Here is a 16,885-nt window from a genome sequence, read left to right on the forward strand (position 1 = left end):
TTCCACTTTATTATTAATTTTAATGGATTTGTTAAGTAATACAATGACGTTTATATTTCATTTATGACACAAGCACCCGATATGAGGTAGGTTCGATTTCCGCCGCTCCCTATAAGGTAGAGAAATCAAGAGCTTATGATTTCCTTTTAACTGTAGGAAACCCTGGCATCATATTAAAGTCAAAGAGCAAAAAACAAAAAGGGGTGCCATTAGTATTGATGTGAATTTACCTGAATGGTTTCAGAGCATGTACAGCCGTTCAGTGGTCAAGCGATGCTAAAAGATGACACATAAGCCACTGATTTATTTTGTAGTTCAAAATATGAAAAATTCATCTATTCGACTTCAGACTCAGAAGCCCCTTGCCAGTATAATAGAACTTAGTCAATTGTTGTGATGCTGAAGAACTGAATCAGAGCATTATAACAATGCAAATGGAAAAAAAATCAACGATCATGACTTAATTAAATCTTAGTGGTTGTGCTACAAGTGAATAAGTAAATACTTTATCTGCATTACGGATTTATTACTTCCTTCATCCAGAGTCTCTGACGCATGATATGCTTAGAATTGGCTCATTAAACTTAGTGCACCGTTGCTTATTCTTTGATATTGCCCTTGCCCCCAAAGGCTTGATAGCTTAGTGGTAGCGGTACCGCAAAGATCATAGTCTTTAATTTTTTCAAATTTTCGTTTGCTACCCCACATTAATTTTTTGTAGATCATTTTAATTTAATTTATTGCAGTTTATGTACATAAAACTATAATTAACAATATAAACATAATATAGTTTACAATAATACTCTGATGCTCCATCAGTCAATACTGATTTAGTACCTGGGTAATTTTCCGGCCGGCTATGTATAGTGTAAACATTAACAACAAAAATTAAACCTGCCTCAGGATATTCAGGATAATAAACACCGATCTCCCGCATACAAGTCTACTTTTCACACCAGACACACAAATCAGGATTACTAAGAGCTTTTTGCCCAAACAGGATGTAAACTTTGATTCAGTTTTGACAAAATACTCCCATAAATATCGCAAGTCATGTGAGCCACAGTCAGTTTCTCTAGAAACCCTAGGGCCATCTTTTGCAATCTTCGGAGATGTTCGGAAATTGTCGGAACGTCCACTGAAATCCAGATAACACGAAGAGGAAAATCGTATGCAAGTACACACAAAAAAACCGGCAGTTGTTTTACTGTGTATGATTGACGATGCACTAGTACCCCACTGTCCGTGTCCTGAATACCATTAGTTCTGATGCTTTTAGCAGACCGTGATCATGACCCAGCTGTTAGTCTAGAATTTGCTTTAGTAAAAGTCAGGTTTATGTTATTAAATTGTGCCACAGGTTTTCCAGGAATCAATCAGGGAAGGCTCCTGTTTTTGCTCAGACCACTGTTTTAGCTGCATTCCCCGTGTCCCTGATTTCTATTTGTTCGCTTTTTTTCTGTTTCGGAGCCAGTGGTACGTGTTGTTCGCTTCTGACCTTTAGGTCACTAAAGCTGACCACCTGTTTCAGCAAACCACGAAAATGTCCACTGAACATAAACCAAATCCACGGGTTTATGGCGCAGTTGGCATGAGCCAGCCAAAAAAATGACAGAGGAAGGAAAGCCGGCAGACCACAGTATGTCGGAACGTCATACGACCGCAAAAGATGATTGACATGCACGGGAAGCCAACACACGGCGAATATGACAACTATAGCAACGATCATGCTCACAACGCGATGATTCTGTTGCACGATTTTGGTTCGCGTTTTCGTCCCAACCGGAAGTTTGCTTCGTTTGCAGATTCTCAACGCGATGATGGCGTAGAAAATCACCACAAATATCAAGGGCACCACGTAAAATAAAATGAACTTTGCGAGTTCTTCAATCTTCATGATTTGGTTGTGTGTCTCTGCGTTTTCGCTCCATTTTCCAATGCAGTAATATTTGCCATTCTTGCCTTGCAGTACCACCATTTTGTACAAAAATGGGGAACCCAATAGTCCAGCCAAAAGCCATATCGATACAATGGCGGTTTTGACTCCTTTTCTCGTGAATGGCCTTATAGTTGCGTGGGCAGCCAAAAAGCGATCCAATCCCATCATGACAACGGTCAATATAGAAGCCGCCACAGAAAATACTACCAAGAAGTATGATACCTTGCAGGTTATTACTCCGAAGATGCCCGACAACCAGAGTCGACCGATCACGAGAAACGAGATAAACACAAGCGCTGCCGAAGACGCATTTAGAATATCCGCAATCGCCATGTTGATTATGAGGTAATTGAAAGGAAACTTCTTTCTCGCCTCTTTGTCTCTCATAACCACTCGCACCAGAAGGGAATTGCCAAGTAAAGATGAAAACAGAACTACAGCAAAGCCTGCGATGATCAGAGCTTTTGTGGTGTCACCTGGATTCTCGAAGGCACATTTCGTTCTTGCTTCCATGGTCGTATTATTTGACGTTGAAGAGTTGTTTGCGTTCATTTTGACCTGCAAAGGTGAAATCAAAGCAATTTAACAATATCTGGAGATCAAGTAGTTCGTCACGGTTTTGTCATTGGTTGCCAAAGTCTCAAAAATCCAGGTTAAAAGTTAATAAACATTGACGCTATTACAATCAATTTGATCGATCACGAATAGCATCGCCTGGCCCGAAGGATGACAGGAAGCGATTGCTTTCAAATGCGTGCGTAGCTGTGAGACACAAAGTGTCGCTTCATCTCACATTTGAGTGCTTTCCGGCTTCTTGTCTGTAATTAAGTCAACGCTAAACATAGTCCGAAGAATTTGCATTATATTTGCTTTCTTTAAAATTTAATTTTTTAACCATTTCACAATTGAAAATATTTATTTCCAAAACTCAAGTTTAATTGTATAAAGTTTGTCTATCTAAGTTTGGCAAAACTCTATATATAGGCTTGATAAATATAAATAATTGTTGGTGACATTGGTGTGAGTGAAGCACGAGAAGAGTGCTTCTGCTAGAACTGAATGTCCAACAATTCAATTTAAGCTGCCTTAAGAATAATCTGTCCTAATTTTTCCCAGTCTTAAATTTTTCGTTTAAATCTTTAATTTAGTAAACTGGCACCTTTCGCTTTCCTTCAATTTGAAATTAATTTGGAGGCTTTTGTCCTCTTGTTTTGAACAATTCAAAAGATAGGCCGGACATGACATGGCTCTTTCAAATTACGGAGAGGAAAGGAAAATTGGATGACTTGAACAGAGAAAATAAATGCAAATGTAAACGAAATGACTGATTCATCCGCTTGTTAAGTGAAAAGACAAAGATTGATTATAAAAATTTACATGAAAATGCAATGAAGCCCATATAGGCAGTATGTTCGGCAATTATTTCTATTCAGCCCTTAAGCTTGGCCTTTGTTCACCATATACAGGCACACACTGGCTTTGCTACGATAACTCACGAATACCACCACCGAGCCGATAACGCTACCGGCGAACTGACGTTCGATGTATGACAGCGAACTGTCATGGTTGTCTGCGATCTTTAGTATAAGCTGTACATGAGAGACCATGAGCACTTCTATTCGACTGACAAGTTCGTCATTCAGGTTCTACTTAGAACACTGAAGCGTTAATGAACGGATATTTTACAGTTTTGTTACTTAAAACTGAATTTTTCAGTTTAGAGCTTTAAAACACTTTGTTTTGGGCGAAGAACGGTCGAGATGTCGTTCTTTTTTACCATTAATCTTTGCTTTCTCTATTCTTTTTTATTTTTGAGGGCTTTCAGTCTACCCCAGACTAAACGGATGATCAGCATGGAGTGAGCATGTCCACCCGCAAACTAAACCGCGCATTTTGGTTTTTTTATCTTTGCTTTTTGTGATGATCAGATTGTTATGCAAAAACAAATAAACAAACAGTCCATTTACCGAGTCATCGTTCAGGATTACACGAAATCACCTGCGAAAGTTATATTTGTGTACAGTCAACGCTAGTTCCAACTCACGTCAGTGAGTAACATGCCGAGGATTCTTTTCCTCCAAGTTGTTGCGTTTTCCATGACGTCCTCAGTTTTCAAAGATGAATTTATTACTCACAAGAACGACCACATGGCATTTGCCTCAATTGTTGCCTTCAGTGCAAAACAAACTGAATTTAAAAAGATTTTTGCATCGTAATATAAACTTGCGACTGCGTTGATTGACTGTTCTTGCAAGATAGTCGAATACTTAGCTTCCAGGGAAGGTTTAGAGGTTTAAAATTTAAAAAAAAAAACTGAAGCAAAAACTTTTAGTTAAGGCCCGACCGAACGAGCAGGTGGTAGAAATTATGGTTAAATAATGAAGCCTTGCGGCTTACGAGCTACGCTGACAAAATTTGTCGACTTATTTTAGAAAAACCATTTGGAATCGGTAACAATCATTGTATTGATCATAACAAAAACACACATAACAAAAAAGAAAAAAAGTCAACACTAAACTGATCTGACGAAGGGCTACCGCTCGTAACGTCAGCACTCGAATCTCCGTTTACGGTAGCCAAATTACCTTATCGACTCGGTTGATAAAACGAAAATCATTCGTTTCCCTCTGACGACGGTCTAACGCTTCAAATGTCAATACTCGAATCCCAAATTACCTTAGCTTATCGACTCGATCTGTTGCATGATAAAACCAAACATTCGTTTCCACTAAATCATGAGGTTTAAGGTTGCAAAGTAATGTCAGTGATACATGAATTAAATATAAACTGAATAAACCGCTTTGGTCTTTCAGCCATGATGCACTTTCAAAACGTTGAGTTCATTGGCAGGTTGTGAGAAACGAATTCTAACTGTTATTTCCCGCGACTATGGAAGACGCTGACAGTCGCATCAGCATATAAAGAAGTCTCGCTTTCCATTATGTATCTATTGCCTTGCGTGTACCTTTTTAGGGATATTTGTGTCAAATAAAATATTAAGTTGTCTTTGAAATCAGTTTTTTTTTTATCGCAGATGCAAAAAACTCGATGGTTCATTTCGTTAAATATCATTGTCGGCATCAGAAATTCAGATTGAATTATGAAGAAAAAATAGCGTTTTCATGCTTAACCGAAATAACACTTCAAACCTTCGTTACACTGCGAGACTAATCCCCTTTGTTTTCCGAGGGGCAAATATGCGGTTAAAGCCAGATATACCTCTTCCACAAAGCCAAGCTTGGAACTCGGAAATTTGGAGGATATATTATTAAGATCCTGTTGCCTACAATGTTCTGCGATTTGAAGTTTTAGGGTAAGAAAACAAATAGGTCAAACTTTGTTGGCTCGCACACGACGATCTGGGAAAGCAGAAGACAACAGTACCCCAAATAAATTTGTTAAGTCTATATTTCGCTGTTGAAAGGTTATATTTTTGACATAAAAAAAATAAGAAATAAGAATAAAAAATAAAAATCCGCAGGAAAATACGAATCATTCAAACAAACGAACAAACAAACAAAAAAAAATCCTCTGGGCCACCGTTGGAGTGAACGACTTTATGTTTTATGGCAAGGCCAAACAACTTTGATTTCTGGGCTGTGGAAAAGTGATTTCATGTGAGGTTTAGTTTAGATACCACAGATTTCATGAATTCATCTAAGCATCAAAAAACCTAACGTTCAGTTGATTTCAAAATTAACTCTGACGCTTGATTGCGAGGCAAAGAAAAAAAAAATTTAACTTAGCTCCTACCTAGTGTGGCAGAAATGTTCCATTTAACACAACTCACTGGGACAAGAGTTCAGAGCTTAAAGCCGGGGTCAAGGCTTCTGCCATCATCAGCGAACGTCGGGAATAGTTACAGTAAAGAAAACACAAAACCTGACATCAATTTATTATGAAGCGGAGTTGATTATGCCACGGACGTCAACCAAATGTCAACAAATTACTTTTTTAGCTCATCTTCTTTCGGTATCTTCTTGCGAAAGATCGCGCGTATATTACACAATATTTCGGATTGTATGACTTTTTAGTTTCCTGTAAGTAACACTCACTGATAAATTGACGGATAAAGTAAAGCCCACATTATTGATCAAGAACCAGAGTTTCACATGCTTTGAATCGAAATTGTAACTTTGCATAGTCATGCGATCAAAGAGGCAAGCGTAAAATTATCATTTCAAAATTTTCTTTTTCTTTATTTGATAAATTGTCGAATAACTAATAAATCAGCAAATGAATTATTAACGCCAGACTTTCACATGTTATAAAATTGCACTTTTTTTTAAATTTTGGAACAATCATATCATTAAATTAATACGCCAGATGAAATTATTATCTTAAAATTTTCGCCTTTTTGTTTGAACAGTGGAGTCTTCACTTTTGATTTCTGACAGCAATTGTAGTAATAAGCTAAAAGCCCAATATTAAAACCGGAAAACCAAGAATACAAAAGATAATTTTAGGAGTATAATTGTATCGCAGCCAATCAGGTTTAAAATGAAACCGCAAATAGAAGGGAAATATCAACCGAAAAGTCAAACTAAATATGTTACCAAACGTACGATGGTGTCTAGATTTCTAAAGAAACAAAAAAAGATCCAATACTTGACCTCATAATGTGGATTTGTGACACGTTTGTATGATTTACAAGCAGAAACTGGGAAACATGTCAACCAACTGATTGATCATAATACACAGTGGTACAAAGAGCGTTGACTGAAAGGCCCGGATATCCGTGTCATACGCAAATCATCCACATGTTTATTCATAAGGCTTTTCAGTTACACTGTTCTGGTGTTCGTGTGATAGATGTCTGTACAGCGCCAGTCCAGGCAAATCGTGTTAAGACTAAACTTTGTTGTAGAGTTTTATGTTTTTACCTGCTTTTTCAATCGATAGCGTCTGATTAGTCTACATCGACGTACTCCTCAAATTGCAGCGAACAACAAAACTACGTGCCCTAGCCTATTACACAAAATATGATTTAGGTTCTTTATACACAAAAAATACTGAGAATATAACTGGTCCTGAGTTCTCCAGTCGCTAAAAACAAAATATCGAGTTCAAAATCTATTTAATTTTCTCGAGAAAGTGAAATCTGGAACTGCGTGGCACAACATCGTTGAGCATTCCGGAACCGATTACAACGTGAATCAAAGAGTTAGAATAGGACACTGATTTGTCTCCCAAAATGCTATGCATTGTACCCGTCCTTTAGTGGGGTTACTTCATTGTACACAAATTAATTAAACTAACACCTGTAACAAAGTATTACTGCACCAGTTTTCCCGATTTGGATTTGTCACTCCCTAAATAATAGACACCAAATCTCGAACTGGCACGGACTATACGGAAGCTGTAGGTTGTGCATTATCCGATGCGGTAGAATCTGCATCTTAATCAATATAGCCCAATCAGTAGGTAGAACACATCTTTTGAGGACCCGGAGATAATCATTTTGCACTTTATTGTCCAAATAAGAAAAGACTATATTTCTGAATCGTATTCTTGAGGAGGAAGAAAACATACACCTACGATCACAGCGGTAACGATAAAAAATTACGTCAATGATAAAAGAGAAAACGAGTACACGTGCAACCGGTGAAGTTGGATGCATCGGGGCAAGGAGGGGGCGGGCAAAGCAAAATTTAGATAACTGGCTGATAGAGGCAAAGAAATTAAAAATGTGTGGGCTGCCTAGCAGTCATGATCGTGATGTGGATCACAATTTTAAAAGTGAGCATATATATGATATTGAGAAATACATCACAATTCGCAGTTCATTGAACAATGCTGATGCTAGGTGGGTTAAGACCTCACAGCGCTGTTGTTGAGTAGGGGAGGGCAGGTCATAGCGCTAAATATTAAACCTTTTACCAAGGAAAAAGCGTTTTTCTTTAATCTAAATTTCTGAGGTGGGTAGTGGCTTTCCGAATAGATATGCCACCGGAGCGTTCCCCTGCTTCTCTTTAAAAAGATATTCCAATCTTTACGATTCGTAATCTGATACCATGTTTGGTATCCGACCACCCGCTGTAGTGTCTGTTGATTTGACACATGTAGGGAACCATGTATGCCATGTAAATGCTAGGAGTCCTAGGTGGGCGCAGAGACACAAGTCTCTCGACACTGCTGGAAAGAACACCTTAAAATTTGTAACAGGAAAGACATACTTCCGTTCAGTCTGAGAATTTTACAAACGTTTCTATGGAGACGGGCAGTGTTTGCCCCCAGGCTCCATACAAAAAGTGTACACATCTAGCCCTTCGTTGTTTAAGTTGCTCTTCTTCAGCGGTCTCAATCAGGATTTTCGTTACCTGGTCTGCATCGAAATTTTAAATTACTGTGATGAATGCCTACTGCCTGCCATCTGTGGCTAGAAATAAATGCAAAATACGACAACAAACGATGGAACGGAATTAAGTGATAAAATAAACAGTCATTAGACTCTCACATTATTGGTCGAGAGGACAAAAGAACGAACAACAAAACGATATATCATGTCAACACACAAAACACAATAGAACTGCAGGTTATCTGGGTCCACTGTTATAGAGAAGATATCAGCTGCCTAAGAGAGAAACCTCTAATTTATACTACTGATAATTTATCCGCTAGAGGACAGTAAAAAAAAAAAAAAAAAAAGAACTAAAAATGGACGGAGAGCTTGGTCAGGTTGCCACTGATCATGAACGCTGAGAAGAGGGCTGCCGTTGTTTAATACAGAATACAATAGCAAGTAAAAATTAAATGCCAATATGCCTGATCGACTCGCTCTCGATGGGGGTACTTTAAATTGAAATTTTGGCTTGCTTCTGATAACAAAGGGCTGGCTCCTCAATTGCGTCAGTTAGCAATCGCAATCTAAAGCCAGTTTTTCAGACGCCTTTCGCGTTTCCATGCCCATCTTCTGCCTTTCTCTTGCTTTTGCTCCAATAAAGAACAGGAAAGATCTCTTTCCTTATAAAGTCGTTGGAAAGCTATGCAGCCGAAAGTTTGGAAAAATACTCACGATGTAGTATTACGTGTTAGAATTTAAATTTATATTTTTTTATATCACGTGTCACCTAACATTCGGACAGCACTTGCCAACAGTACACTAATTAATGGGCACAAACGTTTGTGCTCAACCATGTTCCTCAAACATAGGTTTTCTGTGTGGAATTTGTTATCAAAAAAAGCTCGAAACGAAATGTTTCGGCCATGTAATAAACTAAAATCAAGCAAAATGGTCATCCCTCAGGAGTAATACCTCAACGAAGTTCACCTGGATGGCTTTAAAAGGCAAAAAAGACCACCTTAATTTACCGACAAAATAATCTTTAGCTAAAAAGTTACTCATTTCTTCTTAATCTAGAACCACTTTAGACATCTTTCACTCATTTCCGTTAATAAGACTGTCTATTTTAATTTTTGTCTGTCTGACTTGTTCACTTCGACCATAATTAACACACCAACACGAAATAAGTGCGCGTCCAGATGTTAACTTCTGTTCACTGAATGTTCTTTTTCGTCTCTGACAAGAATATAAAATTTGAAACTAAATGCTAAGGCTTTACCTTTACATTATGAAATCTCCAAGCTCTTCAGTAATCGTTGTTCCTTTGTCAGACACGGAAAATCGGTTTGCAACAGCCAAACGGAGAAAAACTGTCTGAAATTGCAGACGGTAATAAAGCAATGTTGTTGGACTGAGGCGAATTATATTCATCGCTGCTATTAATTGAAAAAGAAATGCAATCTTTACTGACGCTTTCGTCTAGCGATAAGCGATAAGATCAAAGAGGATGGATCACTGTTTCTCTAAATTTCAAATTTTAATTTTTAATTTTCGATTTTATTCAAAATCCAGCAAGAAAACGAACAAAGACTTTTTAAAAGCAGAACTGAAGTCTTATCTCTTCTACGTGAAATTTGAAATTTTTGTCATGTCATAATGGCTATCCTTGTGGGTTGGTTGGTTTTTATAATGAAACCTGAATTTTTCTAATCAACAGGAAATTATTATTTTCGGGCAAACCTCCTCGAAGCAGGTGCCTCCTCACAGTCTATACAAAAACGTATGCTTCTTTTTAAAATCATCATTTTTGAAGTTAATGTCGCCTTTCGACATGCATCATCTTAAGCTTTAATTTGGTAACAGTCCGGTGGCTTACAACAGAAAAATAAGTTTAGAATTTACCGACTCAATAAAATCGAGTGCCGATTTGGAAAGTAATGACTTCTGCCGGAAAACTATTAACTAATGGCCGTCCGGCGTCTTCACGCTACTTCAATGGACTGTTGGTCGGTCCAAGGAAACATTTATTTAGGAGGTTATTAGTTGTTGAACGCCACTGGGCCTACCTTAGGTAAACAGGTTTCTGCCAAATCTCCTAAAGTGCTTCCCTTGTCAGAGCGAAAGGATGTGGAACTTTAGAGAAGAGTGTGCGTGCAAGTTGCTTGACCTTGACGCTGAAGTCGTCTACGCATGACTAGAATAAAACTGCTGTTGACGTGATCAGCATGCAAACGAAATGAATTATTAAATATACCTCTTGGCAACTAGGCTTTTAATTTTCTTGTTTTGTCGTAAATTTTTCATTGAATTCGTGCTGCTTTGCGGTATAACTCAAAGGACTCAATTTCTTAGTGCATTTGTCTATCAACTTTTCGGAAATACATTTTACAAAAGAATTTGTAATGACTAGCTAGCATAGTGCCTTGATATCAAATACAGTATAGCTAACTTAATTTGCGATCCTGTAATTGAATGCAAAAGTTGCACTTCCTCAGTCGATCGGTTTTTTTTCCAATTTTATTTTAAATTTTGCTAAAATTATATACACCTACTTTTTCGTGGCATACTCCATATACAGTAAAACAAAGCTCATAAAAGGAGAAATAAAATAAGTAGCAGTATATAATGGAAGGGAAAATTTTTTCACTCTTTCATTTAAAATAGTATAGAAGACATCAGATTATTATTTTAAAAAAGTCGACAGGAGGGAAAACTGTTGGTAACCATTTGCTTTCCATTCTAGCTTAACCAGTTATTGTCAACGATGCCAAATTAAATTTCCTTTTACTTGTTTTTTATTTATATTTTTGTAGCCATTTTATAGCTAACATCACATTCACCTTGTTGAGTTTTTCAATTTATGTATATACATCGGTATTTTAACGTATTTAAGGAACCCGACTGGTCTTAGTTCTGTACCGTGAAGTCGAAAATAAAACAACATTGAAGGCTTTAAGTTGTTTGCACTTACAGCTTTTATTTGTTACAGAAAAGCATGTAAACGAGGCGAAACTGTCACCATGATGCTGCATGATCTAGCTGCCTCGTTTGCATGGCAGCTGTAATAACAGCTACTGGATCCGCGTTTCTTATCAGGCAAAGAAATAATAAGACTTTGGTCTTTCGGGCAAATCTACTTAAATGAGCATCGCATAAAACTTCCTGGAAGCATAATTTCAAAAATCACCTGCCATTGTCTGAATAATTATTTCCCAGTATTGTTTTCTTAAGGTTTGGTTTCAAAAATGGAACCTGCAAGGCGTGTAAACAAACTGCGCCAAAATGGCGATTCAAACCAATTACACCGCTCGATTTATGATGTCTTCGGATCTCATTGAACGACATTGCTCCTAATCAGCATTGAAAATGTTTTGGAAATGTGCGTCAACGTCTACCATGATATTGTTTTGATGACAAGGGCCCAGTATTATATACAAATAAAATGACAATATCAAGACTTACGGCCTAAATAAATTTTTATCCATGGTATTAAAATCCAGAGTAAAATAATTTGTGTCCTTTTTCCGTCGATTTACACATAAAACATTTAATTCCATTTCTGCACAGTGTTGACTGTATTATAGTTTGGTTAGCTGACCGGAGTACAAGTCAATCATTTTTAATTCTTTACTATTTTTCGTGTAAGTTGAATAACAAAAGAGCATATCATCCTTGAACACACGAAAAGATTTATGCTTATTATTCAGTATATTTTAGGATCTTCCTTTACGCAGTTCTGGTTAATATAGGGGTGTGAACATTTGCTTTGAAATGAAGAATAAAGTTATGCTAATTTAAAGGGATGGGAGCCTGTCAGCTGAGTGAATTGTCATTCACCGATATAAATTTAAATTAGCAAAGACTTCTCCTATTGTAGCAAACAAAAATGTGTTGATTCTTGGCTGCTCTTAAGAGGATCAATATTTTGACAGTTGTTTCGGCATATGGTTCTCAGGACACTTCTAATAAAACCCAAATTATTGCGGTGACACTCAATTTCGGGCAAATTCCAAATACAAAAGGATTACTGAAAATGAAAGCCCAGAAAACTTTGAAACGATTGACTTCAGTGAACTTGCATGTCTGGCTTATTGTAAGTAGTCTAGTTCATTTTTAAAGAGTGGAAACAGCTTGTAGTGCCTATTGAATAGACAACCAAAATTTTACGCGCTATGTTAATTTTAATGCATTTTCCGCAGGTCAATTTTGCCTTCATAGCAGGGACGGAACTTTATTCAGGTAGGGTTACGGATGGTAGTTTCTTTTTCTTTTTTTTTTTTTTAAATAACGATTTAATAACAAGTTTAGGTTTCAACTAAACGCATCAAGAAATTAATAGTTCGGCCATTTGGTCTTCCAGTGATGTCTTCTCTTCACACTGGAGCAAGAAAGAATAAGTTGAGACAACGATGGGATAGAACTTATAAAATACAGTTATTTTATAGCGGTTGGATCGATAGCTAAATTACTTCCCACACTGAATCATCCATTTTCTTCCCTTAAAATGGATTATTTATTCGGAAACTAATAAGTTTAATTTTGAAGGCGTATAGCTCTACATCAAAGACACCATTTTAATAACTTTATTCTTCGAAGGAACAGTTTTGCATCTGTTATTTTCATTTATTATTTTTTTAATCCTTATATGGACTATGGACTATACTCATCACACTCTTTTGGATATTGCATGCCTTATCTCAAAAAAATATATTTTTTAAGTTATTTTTTATTCACTTAATCTGCAGCTACTATGCGCGAATTGAACGACGGTGATAAGGTTTTATTTTTCCAAAGTAAAACGCAGGTGTTAGGTTATGTTGTCTTGACCCAATAAATGACAGTGTAATTTACGCATGCTCCTCCTTGACTAAACACGTCACGTGAGAACACTTGTTTCTTTTGGGTTATGCGATACAAATCATCCGTATTAATTATTGATGACGAGCAAGACAGGATTCACCCTCTCTTGTGACGAGAGAACCATCCCTTGTAATTTAATATTGATGATCCGATCGACTGCTTCACTCCCAGGATAAAATCTAGCGCAGCACTTCGAAGATCATTTTAGACAGCGAATAAAACCATGAGGTGTGCCCATTCAAATTAAAACTATTGAGCATTTTCTACATTTGGTGCTGTTTATTTCTAGAAATTTTGCATAATGAAACTTTCATACGCGTATACGTTCAATTTTATTATGAGAGGAAACAGGTTAATAAAAACTTGTTCTGCACGACTTTGCAAACCGTTATGTTGGCTTGTAGAGATGTTGTATGAGACAATAACGAGCATTCTGTGGGCTGTCATTACAGCCAAGGCGTGAACAAAAGGGAAAAGGCAAAACAAATTAGCCCTCTTTTGTCTTTCAAAGAGCTACGATGATCGAAATCATGGGTTCAAATCTCGTCGGCCGGAGCCAAAGATTTTTCGTCGGTTCCTGCTGACCGCGGCAAGTTTTCGTTTAAGGACTAGTATCCAAGATAATTTTTATTAGATTTTCAGCTTCTTATTCAAGCCCTTTTATTTAAAAGTAACATTTCCAAACATTTTCTGTTCGTATCTTACTCTTTGTTTTCTCAACGTTTTAATCGTAAAGTGATTGGTCTTTTGAACTGAGTACCCGATCTGAAAGATGAAACAGTCGACAATTTGGATTCGGTTAACAAACGGAAAATGGGAATTTAAAGGTATCGGGAGTAGATAAGTCTGGATATAACCACACGCAGATCTCAGCTCATAAAACGTTTTGATCCAGACGAGTGGGTGGATATAAATGGCGCTGACGTAGTTTTAAGAACGCTTAAAGTATTTCTCCTGTCGAATCAGCAAAGTCACAAATCATACTTACCAGTATCGCTGTCAGTCAAGATGGACGAGCTACAGCGGTGTTACGAAACGCCGGAACGTGGATTACCACACTGTATAACATAATTAGTAGCGCTTGGTAGTAGCCTTGGCGTGATTGCTTGAGTGTGTGAGAACAGTACTGAAAAGGACGGCTGTTTGTGATAGTGACTGACGGTTTGATAACTTGGGCGGAAATAATTAGCAGTTGAATGAAATGTGTGTTCAGCTTAGCTGTCGCAGTTCTCGAAACGTCAGTCATTGAGACAAACACATTCCTAGTCAGGGCTTATATCACCTGGACGATCATAGTCGACTATCTATTACTTGTAATGCTTTGTAAATATTTTTAATGTTGCTTTCATTTTAGTTGTTCGAGACAGTGTGCAGTATAGGTTTTACTATAATACCACATCTTGGTTTGGTGCACAACGGGAATGCAGGAAAGATGAAGGACATCTTGTTACCCTGGAAACAGAAAGAAAATGGCTCTTTATAAGAGAAGAAATTCAAAATCTTTCCAACACGGCATCGCGTGACGAGTGGTACATTGGTTTATCAACCACATATACAAATGAGAGTGATTGGCGATGGATCACTGGACAACGGCTGACCAATCCACATTGGCAAATCTATGAACCTTCGGGCGATGGAAAATGTGTACTCATTGCCAGGAATTACCCCGGAGTAAGTTATGGGCAATACAACGACTTAAGCTGCCAGGCTCAGAGGGCATTCATTTGTGAAGTAGAACTCTCACGTCCAGGTAAGAGAATTTATAGTAAGTTAAGACTTGGCATTTGATAACAATCAACTGATAACCCCGTGGTTGCCAAAAGAAATGGATAAATAAGTATTGAATAAAATACTATGAACACCATATACAAATAAATTAAAGCAAGGGATATAAACTTATAATTGCTCACATGAATGTTGGCGTAAGAATTTGATTACTGAACATTTATTTAAGAACCGTAACGTTTAAAGATACTGAGTAAACGAGTTGTACTTGAGGCCTGCAGCGAACGCACCGGTAAATCTATTGAAACGCACGTTACAGTTCCTTCAAACTGTAATTTACATGAAATCGTAACCAGTGGTTTCTAGAACAGAAACAAATACATACACTGAAACTCTAACGAACGATTACAAGAATAATGCGAACGAAAGTCAATAACACAACAATACGAAAGACAAACGGCGAAAGGACAACGTGAACGTAACTGGCAGTTTGGATACATGGAGACTAACAACAGACGAAATTGACATGACTGACTAAATTTTGGCGCGAATGAAATATTTAAATAGTACCACGAGTGGACTGGCACTAAGCGCCTAAGCGAGTGTACCACTGAAACATTGCCACCGAAACTTGTTGCAACAAGGCCTTACAGTGAATGTCCGTCCACCTTCAGAACATCTCTTGTAGCGTGGACAACTAACATCTGGTTTTCCTGTTTTGAATGTCACAGTTTCTCGTGAGTAAGTAATTTATGTATGTTGATAACTATGTTAGGTAGTATATCTTCTAACCAGTGTATCAATTCGATTTTTACGAAAGAAATTCGATTTTCGTTCCATCGTGAAAGGCTTGGACACATCGGACCATGCAACATTGTACGCGACAAAGTACCGGCGTCTGTCAAAATTCTAATTATAACTTACTGGTTACGGCCGTTATCAGTGTAAATTCAGTGTTACAGTTGTAATTTTAGAAATACCCACATAACCAAATTAAAACAATTGAAAAAAAGAAGGGAACGCAATAATCGCATGCGGCCCACGTATTATAATGTTTTACGCGCCATCCTTATTGCCCGAGGTAGGTTAGTCAAATTCAAAGAGTTCTGACCACACTCGATAGCATGGTTCATCGTAGCCTTAGAAAGGCCTGATACTCAGGTTAGGTTTATCCGTGACAATTGCTGCGGTCACATTTGAGTGAGGTTTGGTTCGTGATTCATTTCTAAGCCACACTAACGAGCATGGTTTAACATGTACCTAATCTACTCTTTGAATTTACCGCATCACCCAGGCAACAAACTATGAATGGAAAACGAGAGTATGTTAAAATGTCTTTCCTTTCTTACTAATTTTTTTTGTTATGATGATGGTCGTTATATGCGCAAACTTTTCACCATGTTTGTTCGGTAAAACGTTATAGCGAATACAATCGGCAAATTATGCTAATTGTGCGTTTGTGTCTCCCTCTCTCCGCTTCGTAACTTCAAGACCATGAAAGCTATGGGAATGAAACTTGGAGCGTATTTAGTACGTAGAAATCTGTTTTCTTGGAAGTAACAAAGGCGACAATGATGTCATATCGTGTAAGAATTACGTCATTTATTTTACACAGCTATACCAACTTGGATCCCGTAGGAAACCATCCAAATTGACTCAAAACTAAAAAAAGACAAACCACAACAACAATAAAGAAACATTAAATGGTCTACAAATCCAAGAGTTGCGAGGATAATTATATTAATAACAACTAATATTTTTTTTCAACGAGCCCTTGAGAAAATAATAAAAAGTTAAGTAAGTAAACAAATAAACACGTAACTATTGGACAAAAGATTCGCCTATAAAAATCTATAAATTTCTCATAAAGAGGTAAAAGTATCGATCAAAATTTGGAAAAATGTGTCATTCAAACGTTTTGACGCGTTTGCTATAACATTAAAAAGGAGAACGATGTATTATCCATTAAGTGACACAGGCATACTCGGAAAAAAATCCGAGTGCTCCTATGAGGAGTCGAACCTAAGACCTTTCGATGACTAGTTCGGATGCTCTACCACTGAGCTACAGGAGACTCG

At 37.4% G+C, this 16,885-nt stretch overlaps 2 protein-coding genes across 7 annotated transcripts in view; one reads left to right on the forward strand and one right to left on the reverse strand.

The window, feature by feature from the left end:
* On the reverse strand, positions 1-14,245 carry LOC146470440 (tachykinin-like peptides receptor 99D). Of its 5 annotated transcripts, XM_085122572.1 has the most exons (3): positions 14,071-14,245; positions 10,289-10,416; positions 1-2,497 (listed from the first exon to the last, which is right to left on the reverse strand). In XM_085122572.1, the coding sequence occupies exon 3, from the start codon at positions 2,489-2,491 to the stop codon at positions 1,400-1,402; it is 1,092 nt and encodes a 363-aa protein (XP_084978698.1). In that variant the 5' UTR covers positions 2,492-2,497; positions 10,289-10,416; positions 14,071-14,245; the 3' UTR covers positions 1-1,399. The 5 variants fall into 5 exon arrangements, with proteins under 5 accessions (XP_084978698.1, XP_084978699.1, XP_084978700.1 ...); XM_085122573.1 differs by lacking the exon at positions 10,289-10,416; XM_085122574.1 differs by lacking the exons at positions 10,289-10,416; positions 14,071-14,245 and adding an exon at positions 9,502-9,519.
* Positions 12,231-16,885, forward strand: part of LOC146470441 (uncharacterized) — a 26,663-nt gene continuing 22,008 nt past the window's right edge. For both annotated transcript variants that reach the window (XM_085122560.1, XM_085122561.1), the window contains exons 1-3: positions 12,231-12,315; positions 12,422-12,461; positions 14,437-14,832. In XM_085122560.1, the coding sequence (XP_084978686.1) occupies positions 12,256-12,315; positions 12,422-12,461; positions 14,437-14,832 (496 nt within the window). In that variant the 5' untranslated portion in view covers positions 12,231-12,255. The remainder of the gene's footprint in view (positions 12,316-12,421; positions 12,462-14,436; positions 14,833-16,885) is intronic.

This window comes from Pavona decussata, unplaced genomic scaffold, assembly GCF_977016875.1.
Source record: "Pavona decussata unplaced genomic scaffold, jaPavDecu1.1 SCAFFOLD_114, whole genome shotgun sequence".
Taxonomy (NCBI): domain Eukaryota; kingdom Metazoa; phylum Cnidaria; class Anthozoa; order Scleractinia; family Agariciidae; genus Pavona; species Pavona decussata.